The sequence below is a fragment of the Triturus cristatus genome, chromosome 5_2 (genome assembly GCF_964204655.1).
Source record: "Triturus cristatus chromosome 5_2, aTriCri1.1, whole genome shotgun sequence".
Taxonomy (NCBI): Eukaryota; Metazoa; Chordata; class Amphibia; order Caudata; family Salamandridae; genus Triturus; species Triturus cristatus.
The window spans coordinates 294060797-294082263 of NC_140588.1; the positions used below are offsets into that span (position 1 = coordinate 294060797).

General features: G+C 46.1%; 1 protein-coding gene across 2 annotated transcripts in view; it reads right to left on the reverse strand.

The window, feature by feature from the left end:
• CDKAL1 (CDKAL1 threonylcarbamoyladenosine tRNA methylthiotransferase) overlaps positions 1 to 21467 on the reverse strand; it is a 2121425-nt gene that overhangs the window by 2020931 nt on the left and 79027 nt on the right. For both annotated transcript variants that reach the window (XM_085607048.1, XM_085607049.1), the window contains exon 2: positions 15828 to 16000. In XM_085607048.1, coding sequence (XP_085463174.1) covers positions 15828 to 15997 — 170 coding nt within the window. In that variant the 5' untranslated portion in view covers positions 15998 to 16000. The remainder of the gene's footprint in view (positions 1 to 15827; positions 16001 to 21467) is intronic.

The window sequence follows — 21467 nt, forward strand, 5'->3', positions numbered from 1 at the left end:
TTGTTCAACTTTCTGAGGTCCAGAACAGGCCTCCACTCTCCTGATTTCTTGCGAATAAGGAAAAAACAGGAGTAAAAACCTTTCATCCTCTGTGAAAAAGGGACTTTCTCTATTGCTCTCTTTTGAAGCATGCTCTTCGCTTCCCTCTTGAGCATATGTAGATGAGGGGGGTGCGATCCCCGGGGGGGGGGGGGGGGGGGGGTGGGTATTGGGTGGTAACTGACTAAACTCCATGGTGTGGCCGTGAGATACGAGATCTAGGACCCACTTGTCAGAGGTGATTTTGCGCCACTGGTGTAAATCCATGGAGAGTTTCACACCTTTTAAGGGAAGCGGTGCACTCTCTGGTACCCGATTGAACTCCTTGTTTGCGGTCGCAGTCACAGCCTTGGGATGTTGACTTTCGTCTTGAGCCCTGTATAGAGAAACTAGCCGTAGTTGGTTGGCGGTTATATTGCTGATATCCTTGCCGTGGCTGGTAAGACTGATAGGTCTGGGAACGCTGGTAATTACTTCTGTAGTTTGAGGAACCCCGGCCACGAGTACTGAAGGGTACCCAGAGCTCTAGCGGTGTCAGTATCTTTTTTGATCGCAGTCAAACCTTCATTAATGTGACTGCCAAAGAGGCTATCACCGTCGTAAGCCATATCCAAAATGTTGGATTGCACTTCCGGTCTGAAACTTGTCGCTTTCAGACACCCTTGACGCCGTAAGACTCGCTAACTGCCTAAAACTGGTAGTGGCAATATCCATAGCGATATCAATCAGCTCCGATGCTGCTCTTTCTCCTTCAGTGACGAGCTTAGTAAACTCATCCTTATTTTTTTCCGGGAGGAAGGATTTCATTTCCCCTACATCAGACCATAGCGGACGATCGTATCTGCTCAGGATTGCCAGAGTGTTTGCCGCCCTTACAGAAATCGCTGCCATGGACGAAAATTTCTTTCCGATGGTGTCAAGACGTCTACCATCCTTATCAGGTGGGGAGGTAACAGGAGTGGAAGGATTCTTAGAGTGCCTCTGAGCCGCCTGAGAGATTACTGAATCTGCTTTGGGGTGACCTGTTAGACAAGCGGGAGAGTCCTCAGGGGCTCTATATTTCTTATCCAGTCTCGCAAGTACAGGGATTACAGAGGCTGGTGTTCACTTTCACCCCTTCCTGCCAAATGTGATCGATGATGGGTATGGACCTCACACTTTTTCTGGATTGCTCCTTAAAGTCATAAACAAAGCAGTCTTCCTGATGCACAACAGTTGGTAGGTGGAACCTAACAGCAGCCCTACCCAGAATATTATGGAAACCACCTATGTCTTCAGGAGGTGAATCCGAAGAGCGATGAGGTGGCGGTGAAGGTGATGGCACTACATAATCATTCCATTCATCTGCGGGTGTAGCAGGGTTAGGAATCTCTCCCTCCTCCTGCTCTTCACCCGAGGTAGCTGGGTCCTCTTGTGGAGGTAGAGGGAAAATGGGACTTGGCATCACAGGAGGCGGCAACGGTGCTGGAGTTGCTGGCTGTGGTGGAGGTATTACAACTTCCTGTTCTTGAGGAGAAATCCTCCTCCTATAGTCTTGCAGCATACTCTGGAGGTCCCATAGCAAAGCTGGTGGGAATTGCGCAGGTTGTTGCACAGGCTGCTCCATGTATCTATAATGTCTGTAATGAGCAGAAGGGGCTTCATACTGCTGGTAGTAGTGTTCCTCCTCCGCATAGTCATCATCCTCCTGACATTTCACATTCAACTGTGAGGGGCTATAAGACGTTCCAAATTGACCCTCCTCGCCGTCCGTATCCTCAACATCCAGAAGATTGCTGGGAGGTAAAGGTGAAATTTTGGGGGTTTTGACCTCCATATGCACCCTCTGCAAAACTGGCGTTGAAAAACTGGCATAAATAACAGCTGGAGAAATCTTAGACGACGGTGGTATTATTGCCGTTGATGATGTCATCGTCGACGGTGTTGTCGACGTCGCCATCTGTGCCGTCGTCGTCCGTGCCGTCGACGATGGAGTCGTCGTTGACGCCGCCGTCGTCGACAGTGGTCTTGCCGACGGAGATGTCGTCGGCGATGGTTTTCTCGACGACGAATACTTGCTCGTCGACGGTGCGGTTGACGTCGAGGCTTTCGATTTGGATGCCCTCGACGACGGCGGTGTCGTCGATGATAAAGGCAATGTTAATGCAATAGACCCTTTAAAACATGCCGTTGAAGAAGTCATAGTCGTCAACGGTCTGGAAGATGGCACCCTTGAAGTTGTGGCAGTAACAGGTAAGACCATTGAGGAGGCTTTCTTAGCAAATTTGGTTTTAGAAGCACCTGCAGATTGAGGGGATGAAATCCCTGAGGAGACTGTTTTTTCTCCTGAGTAAGGGATTCTTTTGCCATGTGAGAGACTTTAGGTTGTTTCCTTTTCTCCTCAGGCTGTCCCTCAGGCGACCTCTGCCTCTTATGAGACTTAGAGGAAGTATCACTCTACATCTGAAGCGGCGTCATTCTTCTTCTTTAACCACAAAAAAAGGCGTCCTTCTCTATCCCTCAAGGTTTTTGTAGGAAAAGTGCGGCAGATCTTACAATGCCTTGCCTCATGCTTTGGATAAAGGCAATAAATACAGTCTTTGTGGGCATCATCAATGTGAACATTCTTCTTCCCACAGGACTGGCAAGGTCTGAATAATCCCTTGGAATCTGACATTATCCTGATAAAGGATAAGATATACACTTATCTGAATCACTGAAGAACTGAGCCAGGCTCAGGGAGACTCCCTTACACAATGAAGTGCGGTGAAAATCTGAGGAACTCAGCCTCTCTTGGGAAGGTGCTAGAGGGTGCTGATTGGTTATGTGTTTCAGTTTGGTCCTTTTAAAAAAAAAAAGAGACTAATAGGCTATATAATGCATGTTTGCATCTATGGGCCTATGAATTTTTTATTATGTACTGCTATGTTATTTGTACCGTGGGACTCCCACAACGACGATGGGGAATGATTCAGGCATGTGAATCTATGAAAGATACCCCAAAACTGGATAAGCTCAGGTTCACCTACCGACCCTTGTCCGGCCAGGTTTTTTAAGTTACTAGCCACTTGCCTCAACCGGTCCTGAACTCTATTTGGAATTCCTCTTTGAGATCAGGCTCCTTTCCTGCATCCTGGAAGACAGCACATGTTAGACCTATCTTAAAGAAGGAGGATGCTGACCCTGCTATTCTCAAAAATTACAGATCGATCTCTTTACTCCCCGTATCCTCAAACATTTTGGAGAAAGAGGTCCAGAGACTGGACCTGGAGTCAAATTCCCCCCTACATGACTCTCGGTTAGGCTTTAGGGCTGGCTATAGCACAGACACAGCTCTGCTTGAGGTGGCAGAGACCGTGCGTGCCACAGAAGACCAGGGAAACTGCGCAATGCTGGTGCTACTGGATCTCTCCGCGGCCTTTGACACGGTCTCCCACCGGATACTGATAAAAAGGCTTGAAATGATGGGAGTGACGGGTACCGTACTTGCTTGGTTTAAATCATTTCTTGAAGACAGGTACCAGCTAATCCCTCTCCATCCCCACATTTCGTCGGCGAAAGCCCTTACATGCGGTGTGCCGCAAGGTTCGGCACTGAGCCCGACCCTTTTTTATGTTTATCTTGCCCCTCTGGCCTCTTTAGTTGAAGAATGGGATGTTAAGGCTGACGACACTCAGCTGGTGTTCTCCTTTAAGGAGCATACGGAGGCAGCTTTCTCCAACTTCAGACAGTGTCTGCTCAATATTTCATCTTGGATGACCGACAACTGCCTGAAGTTAAACACCGATAAAACAGAGGTGCTATTTTTCAACCAGATGCAGCCGCCAAGATCAGAACTTTGGTGGCCGGTAGAGCTCAATCCCCCTCCTGAACCTGTACAGGTGGCAAAAAACGTAGGTTTTAAATTAGATTCTGCACTTACGGGCAAGGCACAGGTCAATCATGTCTCCTCTCAATGTTTTTGGAAACTAAAAACCCTACGAAGGTTTCTTCATTTTCTCGCTCTGATCACCTCACAATTGGACTGTGCCAACAGTCTGTATTTAGGCCTCCCTGCATATTTAATCAGGAAACTACAGATCATCCAAAACTCGGCTGCAAGGCTGATCAGGAACGTCCCACTACGCCACCATATCTCCCCCCACCTATGAAGCCTGCACTGGCTTCCAGTGAAGAAAAGAACTGAGTTCAAAGCACTAATCATAGCATATAGGGCTCTGAGGGAGAAAGGTCCTAACTATCTGAAAGTACGAATACAGAAATACACCCAGACTAGGGCCCTAAGATCCAACTTGCAGGAACTGTTAGTAACACCTCGTTACAAAAAAGCTAGAATCGGCGGATGCTCGTTCTCTGTAAAAACGGCTGCACAATGGAACACCATGCCTATATACACATTAGGAAAGCCAAGACAGAGAGATTGTTCAGGAAAACTTTGAAAACCTGGCTATTTAGCCTCCCCTGAACCGCATTGCTATCGCTATTCCAGCTGCTGCTAGCGCCGGGACACCCCCGTTGGGGGTAGTCGTGCGCTTTATAAGTGGTAATAATAATAATAAGGTCTAAGAATCGTGAGGCTGGGTTTTTCCATCACAAGGTGGCTAATAGTTTCAACTAAAAATAGTAGGAATGTAGCAGAAGAATTAGGAAACAATAGTAACATGAAAGAATTTAGTGTTACTCATTTTCAAAAGTACAACTGAACGTCACAGACTACAATTGTTTGGGAGAAGCATAGTGACGTCCAGCAACTAGTGGGCAATCACCATTGCTCCTTCATAAACACAAAGCTATGTCAATGCTCAAGATCTAATCAGAGGGAACTAATTTAATTAAAATTGGCAAAGAGTCTTCAGCAAGTCACGTCTCTGTAATGCAAAGAAAATCAATGGAAAGCATGTCTGGCACATAGGTTCACAACTTGAGTCTGTGTTTAACTGTAGACTTAAATATGTTCTTTTTGTCGGGACAAAGCTGAGGAAACTCTGCAAAGAGTAATCTCATGATGGAGATTCAGTCCAGAATATGGATAAGGTCCGAGCACAGCAAATTTGTGGTTGGAAAAAAAGACAATAGGAATGTGGGTGAAGATTCTATGATCTTGCACACACTTCTGAAGTGAAAGCAGGTTCTGGAGAGCTAGAGCGCATTCCAGGCAGAGGCATGTCTTTTGCACAACTTTTACTCACTTGCGAATTATCAGAGGTTTAGCAGCAAGCAGCTGCCTTTCACATAACAAAAGCGGAACTACTAGAACACTAATCATCGCAAGATGGCGGCCAAATATGTCACTATCAAAGCCCAAGCAAAACTGCATTAAGTCCATAATGCAATCTAATTGTAAGTCAAGTGTAGTTAGGGTCACACAAGTTCGATACAGATCAAAAAATCTGGTGCAAAATGCACTTGAACCAAAACACTAGGAGAAATCTCAGAGAAAGAGATATAAACCAAAGTAGTCTCAGAAATATACATCCTACAGCGTAAGTCCTAGTTCATAGTAGTATTGGGTTCATTGTGTTTTTGAATTACTCAAAAGTAGATCAGTGTTTGCCATCAATGTGGTACAGCCAGTTCCTGCATTTCTAGAAACGTGTTTCTGGTTTCTTGCCAGCCTTCCGCAGAAAGCAGCAGGGAGGTTGCGGATGCAGGAAAGGTAGCTAAGGTATTGCCTTAAAGCATTTAGGTGAATCCCATGGCTCATCAAGAAAATAACTCCTGGAGAAGCCTATCAAGGGGGCGGCACCATGCCAGGTAGTCTGCACCACCTGTTCTCCCTCTGCATTACGATAAAAGCAGTTTATTGTACAAATTGCGCTGATGCCTTGTCATTATTCTTGCACTGGGTTACTAAATTAATTCTTCAAAAAGAAATATGTAGTGTAGGGGGTCAAATGAACGGGACACCCATCAAATGTAAACTTTGCCTGATCCCCATGGGTTCTAACCTTATAGATCAGCCTGTAGATGGCCCATGATTAAGTGCAAATTGTTTGATGCTTTAATGAAACTATTCTGTAGTGCCAGATGGTCAGAGGCAGGGTAGTGGATGAAAACATTAAATGTATATAATGTACCTGACCACTTAATGCAGCCATGCAGGTCTGCCCCAGATGTTGGGACCCTCTGCAAGCACTTTTTATTCTGAGATTAGTGCAAGGTTGTGTGGGGGTCACCAAGAGTGATGAAAGAGAGATATGGAGGGGTGATGAGTTCTGAGGCATACACCAGCGGGTTGTATCATCATCCGATTCCTTGTGTAAGACAACTCTAGATCTCCCAGGGGAGGGGCCTGAAATAACTCTCTCACTCCCGAGCCATACACAGAACTTAATGGAAATGATAAATATACCCTTAAAGGTCACAATAAAAAGTCTTAGTTTTGGTTGCTGATAAGAGCTTCCTGGACTTTGTTAAAGTACTCTTATTGAAAAAGCCATAAATGTGAAATAAAGCACTTTAAGACCCAAGAGTCCTAGCAAACAGCAGGCAACAAGTCCTCAGGTGGTAGTCTGTGTTTCCTGTAGAGCACATTTTACTGTGTGCTTTTATCACTGCAGAGAGCGCAGAGGACACAAACTTGGAGGCATTACTTAATAATGTGTTTCAACAGATCCATTGCACGAGATCTCCATTGAACTTGCTCACTGAGTAGGCCAGCTGCACTGAGGGGTCCCTACATCCATGAGATATAGTGGTCAAATTTAGCAGCTTCAAAATGAAACAAATGATCCTCAATGCTTCTAGAAAGCTAGACACCATCTTCTATCAAGAGTAGGCATGCACTGTTTTTCAAGATATAGCAACATCCACGCTCATTGCATTTGTAGGTTTGTCCCAATGGATATTGAATACACTATGTAGGGCTGTCGAAAGGAAATGGTTAATAGACTGCGGAAAAGGCGACATACATGGTTTTTCAAAATAGGCATTTTGAATTGACGGTTTGAGTAAATATTAGGGAACTGGGATGTGAGACACGGAGGAAACCCTACCTACCCTAAGCAATTCTCATACCTGCAGATGCTGAGAAAAGGAGAGTGGGGTGGCTTGCACAGGTCCCTGTTTGGTCTTTCATACAGACTTTCCAGCAATTGTCAATGGTTGAATCCCAAAAACATATTTGGTTGCATTTCTTCAATTGACGTCTCAGGCATTTCTTGACAATAGCAAAAATCTTAACACCATGAATTCCCAAATGTTTCCTAAGAATTCCAATAACCCACATGTGTGAGTTTACTAGACGCACTTGATAGGGACGAACCAAAACTTAACCTGTGAAGACCACATAGACCACGTTTTGACCAGTTCCTGTCCAGGGCAATAAACCTACTCACACAAATGGGGTTACTGGGAGAAGAATGGTAACAATGAGCTAGGTGTTTTTGTATATCCCCAAAGATCTCAGAACCTTGCGTCACATGATAAGACTACACTCTGATTTTAGATACAGTTTGACATTTGCAGGGCATTCTGAAAGAAACATTGTGGAATCCACAAAAGTCACATCACATTGGCCTTCCCTGAGCGTCTAGTTTCCAGAAATGTCTTGACTTTGCAGGCTTCCCTGAATGCTGGCCAAGCTACCCACATCACTAGAATGCGTGACTCTGAAAAGCAAAATCTTGATATTTACTTGTTGCGTTTTAGGCCCTTTCTTGTTGAAGGAAACAGGCTCAGCTACACAAGTGGGCATATCATTTTAATTGATAGAAGTGCGAGTACACAGAAAAGTAGAGCATTTGTTATTAGGAATTTTTATTTATCTCCATTTCTTGGCTTCTGAATGTAATCTAGTGTTCAAGAAAGAACACATTGTGCTAAATGCCCTCTGAATCACATTAGATTATGGTTACCCCAAATTCAAAGAGGTATAAATAACTACTACCCCTAAACTCATTATTTTAGACACATAAATAATGACATAGGTTTTCTTCATATGCATTTTTCAGCCCAGAGTGATGCATAGTCTGTATGCAGAGAAAAATCATAGGTTGTAGGTCAGTGAAAGGCTCTGGGATTACGTGTTAGGACAACCAACAAACACTCTCTGGAATCATAACAGTCTGGAAGGCATGTTTTATTACTTTTGTAAATTGGACCTCGGGGCACAAAAGCTACAGATGAAGACTTTGTCACCTATTAATATTCTTTCCTACTTATTTTCATTAATTTTTAGTTAAACTATTAGTTTCTTTGGGAAATCCATGAGCGAGCTATACAAGTGATCCTTTGTTGGAGTCCGAATTTTGTCTACTTTCCAGAAATGTTTAGCTTTCCGGGTTTACCAAGGGGTTTGATACCTGCTTCTCCTACAAACTGCAAGTAGACGAAAACCACAAAAAATACGAAAACAATAGAGTGCCATCAATTAGAAAATTGTAAAAACTGAGGTAAAACTGGTTTATTTTTTGTCAACGTCCCTGTTCCTGAAAGCTGGGAATAAGGTGAGCTATGCACAGCAAACCTTTTGTGTATGTCCTTCTTTGAAACAAAATATTTGCTTTCATACACATTTTCCTAATTTAGTAAAAAAAATCCACATTTTGACTTTTTTCAGTCCCTCTAGGGCAGTGTTTCCCAAGCTGTGGGTTGCAACTCACTGGCGGGTCTCAAGCCGATTTTCGGTGGGTCCCGAAAGTCCAAACAATAAATAAAGATGCCTTTAATTTATGTATTTAGGAGGGGCGTGGCCAAGATGGCGGCGAGGTAAGACGTGCTTTGCTGCCTCTCCGCCGACCGGCGTACTACAGCACCGGCCCGGAGCATCGACTTTGGGGGCGATGACCCGTACCTGCGACACTACATCTGGGACCACCGTAGGGTGAAATTTGGTCGTCCCGAACACTGCAAATGGTGGAGTTCGGCACCCGGAGTTGGTGCCTGTGCAGCAGCGGCGCGGCCTACCCTCCAGCATCGGCCGCGCTGCCATGGCGTTCTGACCCCTCGATCTGCGTAGCCGCCTGGTGGTTGCCTGGCAAGAGACTGCTGTTGGGGCTGCGAGCTGTCCGCCATTCGGCCCTTCGTTTTCAGCGTTGCGGCCGGTGGGCCCAGAGACCGGGAGGAGCACAGTCGGCGGCGGCGCGGCGTACTCTCCAACAGCCGCCGCGCTGCTAAGGTTGTCGACCTCTGCCCCGCACGACCGCCCTGTACCTGCCCGGCGGGGGCACACTCTTGCGGTGGTGGGCCCCCTGCCACCCACTCCTGGCCTGACAGGGCTTGCTGTGCGACAACGGAGGCCCCTGGCGGTGAGGGGGACACAGTTGAGGGCCCGGCGCCCAGGCCGCGCCTGAGGCGACAGCACAAGGTTAGACCACACGAGACCGACGCATCCGGAGAGGGCCCAGTTGGGACCCTGAGACGTGGGCCTTGTTCGTGGCCTGTGCTAGTGCGAGGCCTGTAGGATTGCGGACTCTGCCTGAGAAAGCTGAGAGGGGCGGTCGCTGCCGCCGCCCGCCGCTGGGTTTCCCTGGTGGGGGCTGCTGTTGGACTGAGGTGGGCCCAAACCTGGGTGCAAGCGGCCCCCATTACCCGAAGTACATCACTCCTGAGTGGCGGTGTTTGACTGGCACCGAGACACCCCGGCTGCTGCGCCCCGGCTCCAGCCCGCCATAGACCCTGAGCCGGGACTTAGAGCACTGGCTGTCTGGCCCACCGCCTACTTACCCGGTTCATGCGGCCTCGCTCTGACACACAGCGGAGGCGAGTCCGCTTTGCTCAGCCCTGTGGCGCAGGCCTGGGATATGACTTACACCCACGGCAGGAAGAACAGAAATCAGAAAGACTCCAAGCCTGACCTTACCGTGAAAGATCTCTTCTCTCGCGCCCCGCGAGGCCCCCCTAAGATGGCTCACTCGTCCCAGGAAGCTGCGTCAACCTTGACGCCGGAGGCTGAACGGGAGGAGCCGGTGACACGCGCCTTCCTTGAGTCTCTCTTTACGACGCGCCGGGAGAATCTCCAGACGGTGAATGCGATCTCACCTCTGAGATAAAGGATATCCGCAGGGACGTTAGCATTGGGTAACGAGTTGCAGCACTTGAAGATAAAGGAGACGATAGGGACAGATAACTTTTCCACGCTCCAGCAGGAGGTTATCCGCATTAATGAGCAACATGTAGACCTCCAGGCGCACCTCGAAGAGCTCGAAAATAGCTCCCGGAGGCACAACATTAGGATCCGGGAAGTTGCCACAAATGCGGAAGCAGGAGACATTTTTGCCTATGTGAGGGGGATATTCAACCATGTTCTGGGAAACCCTCCTGATTCTGATGGGAGACAAACCTGGTATTCGACAACTCAAAGGACAGATCGGCACAGCACTCAGACCAGTCGGGCACGCTCTCTTCGAGGGGCCTGAACAGATTGAGGGAGATGGGGTTGGTGGACCTGTGGCGTTCTTCCTACTCAATAGCTGTGAATACTCATTTTACTCGAGTGTGCACAAGACATATGCTCGCCTTGACTATCTACTTGGCTCGGAGGCTCTTTGGAACCTGATGATGGGGACAGAGATACTGACCGCCTCTCTCTCCGATCACGGCCCGGTTCTAGTTACCCTCACACTTCCCCAACTGCAGCGACAGTCTCTCCAATGGCGCCTGCGTGACACTCTCCTCCACCGCGCGGATGTGGTCAAACAAGTGCAGAGCGCGATGGACGATTTCTTGGTACACAACGACAACCATGACACTCCACTTTCCACACAATGGGCGGCGCTTAAGGCAGTGCTGAGGGGATGAGCGAGACCTCTTTTATGAGTTGGCGATCCTTGGGGCATCTGATTGACCTAGACGGGATTCTTACCTTCCCTCGGGTTCGTTCAATTAATGGGATCCCGGAATCTGAACGATTCCACTATCTCCAGATTCGGCACTGGGCCCTTCACCCACTCGTGAAACCGCAAGCACAGCATTTTCTCACACCCTATGAAAAATGGCTACTTACACGCACTTCCGATAAAAAGCTGATTTCAGATTTGTACAAAATGTTGCTTGCTAGACATACACATACTTATAATGCTGGGCGAACGCGTTGGGAGCGGGACGTAGGTCGGGCCCTCCGTCACAAAGAATGGGAAGGGGTATATTACAGAGCCCGTCACTCAGCACGCAACATACGACTGTGACTAAGGTGACCACATACTGGTATTACACACCCGACCGTCTTCACACGATAGACCCTCAACAAAGTGCAGACTGTTGGCGGGTCTGTGGGAAACGAGGCACACTGGTGCACCTTTTGTGGGACTGTGAACAGCTACACACTTATTGGACGCAGGTCCTCGATGAAATAGACAACACTTCAACACTCAGTTCCCACAGTTCCCAAGCTACGTCCTGCTGGGTCTGCAGATTGCCCTCACATATCTGCTACGATCCTGAAGGGGCCACCAGATGGCAATTGCTCTGGGCTCGGCCACACAAAATATCCTGCTCCACTGGTGGACCACCCGCACCCCCACATTCTAAAGTTGGCTGCAGAATTTGTGGCAGGTCTTGGGAATGGAAAAGATGACTCTCACGCTAGCTGGGAAGGGTTCCACTTTTATGGACCTCTGGCAGCCATTTCTCACTCTGTTAGGCTCTGAGTTTAGGAAGCTCACCTGCCCGAAATACCTCCGCATGCTGCGCCTTTCAGCCCCCCCAGGGGAGAGTCACAGGATGCCTAGTTGAAAGAAGAGGGGTAGACCAGTCTTGTATTAGCTTTTTAGTCGGTGGACGAGGGTCGTGTTGGGGGTGGGGAGGGTAGAATAAGTTTCCTTTTCTGGCCATTTGAACATGTATCATTGTTGACTCTCTCTATTATTAGCACTGCATTGCTGGCAAACCTGATTGGCGTTGGAGAATATACATGTATCGCACTGTTGGCCTTTGTTTATGAAATGCAAATAAAAGATTTAAACCTAATTCATGTATTTGTCTCGGCACATTTGCTGCCTTCAAGAGAGAGGTCAAAGGTCAGGCTGTCTTCTGACAAATTGCTGTTTTTTTTATTTTTACATGGGGATTTGTGTTTACAAACTCCTCTCACTTGTAGTCTGTCAAAGAAAAGGTAATTTAATTATTTGACAATCTTGCTGGGGTACAGGTGTGTGAAGTAAGTGGGATGTCATTTTGTTTTTATCACCCAACAAAATGTAAATACCTGTAACTGAATTGTACACATTCAGCAGTTAGGAAAGCAAAAATTAAACTTTGGTTTGTAATACTGAAGGGTAATGGAAACAAGGATTTTAATAGAATCAAAACAAATCAAGGCACTACTTGGCAATGTACAAATGATAAATATTCGCTGAAAGCCAAATTCCACACATTATCATTTGTGTGCAATATAGTTTTATCCCTGAAACTGTATGTCTGCGCAAATGTAGCAGGCATTTTAATGTAAAATGTGCTGTCTGACAAAACTCCGGGGTTGGATGGCTTACCTGTGGAATTTTACGCCACTTATATACAACTAGCCCCACAACTTCATAAACTATATACGGAGACTGGCACACTCCCTCCTTCCACGACACAAGCATTAATAAACTCGCTCCCTAAGCCCGGGAGGGATCACTCTCTATTAGCTTCATACCGCCCTCTCTCACTGCTGAATACAGAGTTTAAGATCTTGAGCAAAATCCTAGCTAACCGCCTACAACCCTTAATACCGAGACTGGTGCATATTGACCAATATGGCTTGGTCCCTGGTCGCAGTACATCCTTGAATATACGTAAACTTTGTAGCATTATGTTTACATGTACCGAAGAGACCTCCGAAGCAGGATGCATAGCGTTGGACCTTACTCAAGCGTTTGACACACTGAGTTGGGATTATATGCTGTCTGCATTATCCAAATTCTGGATCCCGCAGGATTCAGTTATATCATCTCCCCACGGCGAGGGTGCGTACAGGAGCACACATTTTGGATCCATACCAAATACAACATGGCACTAGACAGGGCTTCCCCCTTTCTCCCATTCTGTTCGCCCTTGCCCACAAACCTCTTGCCTACAAACTCCGAGCTTCTTCTAGGGAATGGGGGATAGACATCAATAATACTCATCATGTCCTGTCTCTTTATGCAGACAACATCATTTAATACTCTAGGAAGTTGCGGAATAATTTACTCCCTGTAGCAAGTTTGTTCATACAATTTCGAACGCATAGCTGGCCTAGCCATTTACTATGAGAAGTCTCAAGCCTTCCCCTTTGGCTCTAACATGGTTGACCAAACTATACCATTTGGACACCGCGCGACAACTATTTCTCATAACACTTAAGTATTTGGGGATACAGATGTACAGAACTAAAATGGATTTAATTGAAGGCAACTTACATAAGGCTATCCGGTCCCTAAGGGCACAAATTACGTTTTGGACTTCACTCCCTCTATCGGTAGCGGGACGGTTGGCTCTCTAAAATGGTCATGCTCCCGCGACTTTTGTATTATTTTGTTAATCTCCCGGTGGTTATCTCCAGAGCTGTATTCACAACCCTAAACACACTTCTAATCTCCTTAATCTGGGGCTCAGGCAGACAGCGCCTGAGCCTAGCAAAGTTATTGCTTCCATCCGACGTTGGAGGAATGGGAACTCCTGACTTCTACGCCTACTGCTTAGCTTCTCAGCTACAATGGCTCTCCTACTGGCTAGCCGGGCGTAATTTACAGGAAATAGCATATTCAGAGCACATGCTATCTCAGGGTACCTTACACAGGCTGCTCTCCCCGAGCGGCACATTACATCACACAGCGGGAACTCTTCTTAGAACTGCTATCACTTACTGGAAACAGGCACTGAAATACACAAATACTCTCCCCGCATACTCGTCGAATATTCCCTTATTAGGCATCCCAACTACACCAGGAACACTCGCCGGTTGGACCTGTGGACACAGGCTGGAGTGACGACCATAGGGGACCTATTTGGTGATAACATGCTAGTTACACACTCTGTTTTCATAAATGAGAGGGGTGTCACAGACTCACTGTTTCTGACCTATGCGAGCCTGACACGGTACGTTAAAAAATATTGGGCACCTCATGGTGTACAGCCAGATACCCATGAGTTGGTTCATTTAATGTACCTTATGGGAACTGGGAGCCATTTAACCAGATGGTTCTCCCAGGGCATACGCGCTCACTGTCCTACCCCCCTCGCTGCAACTCGTTCAAAGTGAGAACTGGATATTGATAGGATATTGTCTGACAAGGAGTGGGCAAAAGTATTAGAATACCCGAAACGGGTCTCCCGTAACTCCCTATTCATTCAATATATGATTACACAAAGAGCGTACCTGACCCCCCATCGCCTGCATGCTATTTTTCCTGCTCTCCTGTCACACTGTCCTCGATGCCCCGAGCAAGACGCCAATCTGTTACATATGCTGTGGGACTGTCCTACCTTGAGGACATATTGGGGGAGTATAACCACGATTCTACAGGAGGTAGTAGGGAATATGGGATGGCATAAAGTAGAAACAATTATACTCGGTCTATATAAAAGACGTAAAGAACTTAAAAGTACAAACCAGGTTTGCGGACTTAGCTTCACTCCTTGCTAAACGTGGTATCACTAATAGTTGGAAATCCCCAAGGTCCCCTACAATACTTAGTTGGCAAGATGAAGTAGAGAGGTGGGGTCTAGCAGAGAGTGTGGCGATCCGCAGGGAAGAGAAAAGAGGGCTAAGGAAGGACCCTATCGCTAAGAGTTGGGACCAACTGGTGGAATCTTTCAAATCATTTGACATCCTGACATTGTAGACGTTAAACCTAGGGGCTCCATTGTTGTAGATTAACACTTGTATAAGTGAACTTCCATTCTCTAGCCTTGATTTACACCTGATAAAAGAACTCATTCTGGCGCTAGGCAATTATCAACTAAACTGGAAACAATATGGGGAGACGTGGCTAGTCGGCACGGGTGGGGGGAGGGGAGTTAATCAAAAGTAGGTTACTGTCCATTTATTAACACAGGTACTAAGCTAATTGCTACACAACACGACATGAAGAAGCGATCCGTTCAAATTACGGCTGCCCCACTGATTGTCTGTGTAGGTGGGACCACGTTTGAATTACATGGATGTGCACTGATATGTCTTTTGTCGCGTTTTGCTATCACACTGCATTTGTGTATGGTTCTGTTATGAAACAAAATAACAATTTGATGTCTTTTCTACCTGTACTGTAACTGGAGATGAAGAATAAAGTTTGTTTAAAAAAAAAATATGCTGTCTGCAAACGGCAGTCAGCTATTGCACAATGAGTTAGTTGCATCAAAAAAATTGCTTGCCTCATGTCCATTAAGCTAGGTGTGTTGTGAATGTTTACCATTCTAAATATTGGGTTGTGGTTCTAAACGTTTTGGGAACCACTGCTCCAGGGGAATCCAGAAACCCCTGGTATATTTAAGATCCTCAACATATGGAAAAAAGATCACAATTTGATCTGGATAAATTTCATGGGGAACAAAAGTTATAAAGGCTTAAGTGCAAACTGCCCCAAACATTTAAAAAAGGTTCAGCACTAGGGGAAAATCCTCTCGCAGTTTTCTCTCTGGTTATTTTGCCTTTCAAAGCTATTAATAAAATTAATTGTCTTTACACTGGATGCTTTACGGTGCACCTCATAGCAGTCATGGAAGACACACCTGTGACGTACTATCGATTTACAGTGACAATAGAGTTTTAATCACCTTTACCGTCTGTCCACCCTAGGAGTCGAACACAAAGAATAAGGAAGGACATTTCCGGGTAAACATCAAGTGCCTGCTACATGTTTCAATCTACTGGAGATGCATCTTATCATTAACCTATGTGCACTTACCTGTCACTTGGTGGTTCTTGTTCTTCTTCCACACCATCCTGCTGCTTATTTCGCTTCCTGGCTCTGGGTACTATAGCCTTTCTAGCAAACTGTCGATCTTGGGGAGTTAGGTCTTGTGCAGAGACAATATCCTCAATGTCATCAATGAGAGAGTCACAAGCAGCAGGCATTTTCTGTATCATGCAAAAACAAAAACACATTTTCAGTCATTAGGAAACAATTGCTTTTACCTAGAGCAGTTAATATAGTTTTTATGGCCCCACAATTTTTCACAGCAGTTTCAAAAGCATAAGAAACAATAGAGGCAAAGATATGCGTTCTAAACATCTGTAAATTATATCCCACAGGAAAGAGATTATATAAAGATTGTTTCCCGTATAAGGTAAAGAGTGCACTTCAAGCATAACTTTCTGAATAAAAATTAAATTTGAATAAGAAAGGATTCTATTTTGGACTCTAAATGATGTCCACAGCTGACAGGCTCTGTGAAGGCCCATTAATATTGCTTGAGGCACGACTGATTAATGTATGTGAATTATTTCAAATACAAAGGATCTGCCATTTTCTACGAAACTACTTCTTTCACCCACTACTGAAGCAGTCGTTTGATTTGACAACAACATTAAATTTGCTCCAAAGAAGCACTAGCCATTTAACAAGAATAAAAGAATACAAGGTAATTAAACCTACTGCTGGTGTCAGATGAAATGCAATAATTATAGGTGTGGTGTAACAGTAGCTCATGGTTTCAGTCTCAAGTGGCTGTCCATTGCCACAGTTCCAATGAATGTGTCCAAGCCTAAATCTATTTTGAGTGAAAAGCAAGAATCCACTTCCAAGTTCAATTGGAAGGACCAATTAACTTCTCAAAATCAAAGAGGAAGAGAATTATAGGTCCTGTTATATGGGTCTGTTGTAGATAGCCAGGGTTTGTTTCCTATTAGGGTACTCTGAACATGAGTAACACATTGCCCCAAAGTACAGGCCATGACAGACAAACAAATGGCTATGCTAGATGATGGGCATGGGGTTCAGGCTTTATTTTTAACCTTCAATTTATGTTGGACGCTCCCTACTGGCCCTCCAATGTAAATCTCTGTAGTGCAAAGACTTAGACTATCACTTCCCCCACAGTGGCAGTGGATTGGGGGGGATTCTGCAGGTGCGGGGGATACTTGAAGGGCAGAAGTTCTTCTACTGTAACTGTAACCCTATGATGGAGAGTGGCCACATTACCCATCTTTCCTGTCTGCCTGCTTGGCTCTGTGTAACTCACTCACTGCCCCTCCCCCTGAATAGACTACATTAGTCAGGTAGTGTGCAAGGAAGCATTGTCTTGTAAAGCATTGTCTTTACAAAGTCTGTAGTCAATGACAGGGCCACGGCTAACACCTGAACAAAGAAAATGCGTAGAATGCCCATTTCCCTCAATCTGTGGTTAGCAGTGGCAGAGAACTGAAGGCATCTGATAGCAGGAGAACTGTGATGAACCCACAAACCCTGGTTATATCGAGAGGAATCGGTCACCACAGAACCAGACCTCTCAGAACATTATGTGATGTCTGTTACCATAAGATCAACCTGACCTTTGAGAAAGATGCACCTTAACCAATTGAATCTCAACAAATATTCAAATGCTTCACATGTTTTAAGGAGCTGGTTAGGTCCCGTCAACTACCAGAGTGTATGAATATAAGCCAGCCTTATGAGCTTCATAAAAATTTATTTGAAAAAACACCATGTGTTGAACTTTAACTTACAGTGGAATCTCTGCACCCAGCAAGAGGAGAACTGCATGAGAGAGACAAGACTGGGTGCCCTCCAGCGAGTCAAAATCAGTTTTGATGAATTGAGGAAAAGTCGGCCAGAGATCTGCCTCGTCAGCGGACTGAGACCGAGTACATGATGGCATCTTTTGTGTGTATTTCCCAGGAAGCAGTTGCACCTGAGTGACCACAAATATTAGATGTATTTGCCTAATTACTAATTTTAACCCTAACTGGGTGCTTAATCCCCCACAAAAGCGCCCTCCAAGAGCAGACCATGACCGAGTTTCTTTTCCTGGTAGTCAAAGCAAAAAAGTGTGTTCCTGCATTCAATGAGCTTTATTGTACCCATTTCCTGATATCCCAGAGACAAACTGATAATACTGGTTACATGGATTGCTTCGTTTTGGACAAGCTCCCTAGACAGAGAAACGGCCTGAAATAAAGCACAAGACCAGCTACTTCCCCAATATAGAACTGTGCGCCTTAGAGGCTATTATGTTGACGCTTTTGTTCTACCAAAAGGGGTGGATCAGTGGGAGCCAAGTAGATTCAGAGGCCCTGCTGCAACAAATGCTACCACCCACGGCACTCAATTTTTAATTAAAAATCTGAGAATATAATTAACATTACAGTAATAATGTAACCAGCAAATGGTTCAAATCATTGGTAAATATTATGCTCACAACACAAATTGTCTAAGGAAACAATAAGCAACTCAAATTCAAAAGGCATAATCAGAAAGCCAAATCATTAAACTTAGCAACAGAGACAAGACCAAAGTGTGCTCAGTGAACCCATAAAAATGAGCCCATGTCAAAAGTACCTGTAGAATGAGCTACTTAGGCCAAATGACCTAAATGTGCTACATGACAATAAATTTGAGTCTCCTTTTTTTATAATTATTTTTTAATTGCTTCACAACTTAGTCTGTACGTTTTCCAAATAAAGTAAACTTGAACCAGACAATGAAGAAAATAAAAAATAAAAAAAATATGGAAAAGGCAATCATAAACCATTGCATGTTTTACATTCCTTGTCGGCATTAAGGTTTTCTCTCTTGGACCTCCCCACGACCAGACCACTGACCACTTTCAGCATAGTTTAAAGCTGCAGTTCAAACTGCATCATAATAGAGCTCCATATGTGGGACTTTCAGCCCTCCCCTTTTCCATTCTCTTTTTAGAGTGGCTTCTCCAACTCATGCAGCTGGTGAGGAGGTGTTGGAGGGTGGGGGAGAAGGGGGGAAACCCTTTTATGTATATCGCAAAAAGGTAAATGTTGGTGAAAAGATGGTATCATGGGTGGTTTGAGAACTGGCAGCTATGCCAACATAAGCCATGGAAAGGTACATGTAGAGGCAAAAGATCGAGTAACCTCCTGCATGAGGCTAGAAATAAAAGCCCTGCAAATTTGTTGGTTAAATTGCCAAAAGTAATGGATAAGAAAGGAAGACGCAGAACGGCAAAAGATGCTAGGGAAATGGATCAGGTGAAGATAGAAAATGCCCCTATGAAGATGGTCCCCAAGGTTATGGGTAACAACCGTAGGGGAAACCCAAACCGCAAGGGGCCAAAGAATGCAAGTAGAGTGGCGAGTTCTGCTGGTAGGATTAATAGAAATACTCCCTCGGGCAGGGCAGAGAGCTTAAAGCACATAAAATTCCTTGACAATATGACAGGCAGCCAGGTTGATTGTGATTCACATCAGGTGACACAGGCCTATCATAGGGTACCTAGAGGAAAGCATGTGTATCTAGATGTCATGTGCAAGGGAAAGAAAGCAAATTAGTGAGAGCCTCTGAATAGGTCTAATCTTTTGAAAGTGTTTGCTTGGTGTAAGACTCTGGAGGAGATCTCAACTGTCATGTGCACGAGTTAGGCCCCATTGGAATTAGTGCTATTTCTCCATACACATGGTCATTTCCTAAAGTGGTCTTCTCTTTGCTGCATCGACTTTTGACACACATTGGCATTCGTGACTTTTGGATTCATTTCTTGGAAACTCTGACCACGCTGGCACGGTACACTTTGTGAGCACACTATCATACTGCCATGACATTAGACAGGTCCCTCTTGTGAAAACACAAATGTGGATTGTTATTGCATCCATGTGGTACGCAGGTGGACTAGGTAGAGGATCCTCCCGCCAGCCTAGGTGTTTTTTCATTGAACGTTTATGGTTTGGAACATTAATTTAAGCATAACAATAGATATGACTCAAATTTGGGAGGAAAATAGGATTATTTGCTTTCAGGAGACGTGGCTGATGGAAGAGCTATCATACTTGAGTGGATTCAGGCAGTTAATCAAGCACACAATAAAAGTGGGTACAGGACATCTTACAGGCGGATTGTGGACACTGGTTTCAACTAAATGTTTTATAGATGGGGGTGTGGCTTCGTCGTGCAGCGGAATGGCCGCGCACTAAAGCGGCTCCGCCGGCCGAGCTAAATGAATCCTGCATAGATCCGTCATCACTGCCCTAGGAGGGTGCCAACTGTTGTCCACTTGCCTGGGGGGTGCTGCGCCCTTCCCGGAGCTGGGTTGCGGAGGCAGTTGGGGCCAGCAGAGACGGAGACGCAAAGGAGGCCTGCGTGCGTCTGCACGCGTAGAAGCCGGGACCTCGAGTGCTTCCGCGTCCCCGTGTGGCGGTTGGGCGACGCGGACACGCACCAGCGGCTCCGGAGGACCTACGGCCGGAGGATCAGCAGACGTCGGCCGCCGCCTGATTGATGCGAACGGGTGGCGGTGAAGCAGATAGTCCGGAGGGCTGGAGGAGTGGCATACAGCATGTCCCCCACGGTAGAAGTGCAGAGAAAGGTGGCCGAGACGGGGAGCGCTACAGAGGTGAGCAGGGGCCATTGGAGGCAGCCAACGTATAGCACGGGTGGGCAGGAGGGGTGCAGGATTATCAATGCAAAGATGTCACATTTAAAAAGCATTACTTGGAATGTGAGAGGTCTTAATGACCGACGGAAGGCGCGGCTGGTCCATTCGTATCTCATTAGACACGGTATAGACATATGCCTGCTGCAAGGAACACACCTGACGGATAGCACTGTAGGTATGCTTGGCCACAAGAGATGGGGGGAGATAGTGGCCGGGGGCTATTCTAACTACTCATGTGGTGTAGCAATACTGGTGCGCAGGGGTCTCCAATGGCGAACTCACAGCTCAGTGATAGACAGGGAAGGACGATACATTTTGCTGCAGGGTACACTATACAACACACCCACGATGATCATAAACACTTATGATCCTAACACGGATGACCCGGATTTCTTTCGGCGTATTGGGCACATGATGCATACCTCTAGTTACACGTCGATTATATGGGGGGGCGACTTTAATGCAGTCCTCTCGGACGTGGCTGATAGGCAGGGCACATCACGAGAGCACCACCCGAGGGCAACGACGCTCCTGAATGACATTATCGCTGACATGCATTTAATACACTCTTGGAAAATGTTACACCCCACACTGAGAGAGGGCACTTGTGTGGCCCACCATCATGGCGCTTGGTCGAGGCTTGACTTCTGGCTGTTGTCTAGGGATGTGCACACATGGATAACAGAGGTTGACCATCTCCTGCGTACATTATCGGACCACGCGCCTGTACAGTTGACCTTGAAAGTGCCAGGCCCATACATAGCTCCGTTTAGTTGGAGAATTCCCTCTGGGGCATTACAAGATCAGGTCTTCCAAGAAGAATTACGGGGGGAAAATTGAGGATTACTTCACACTGAATGAGAGCACTGTGGATTCACCTGGCACTGTATGGGAAGCATTCAAAGCTGTGATACGGGGGGACTTGATAGCGCTTAAGACAGGGGTACTCAAAGACATACGAACCACATTGAGTAGATTGGAGA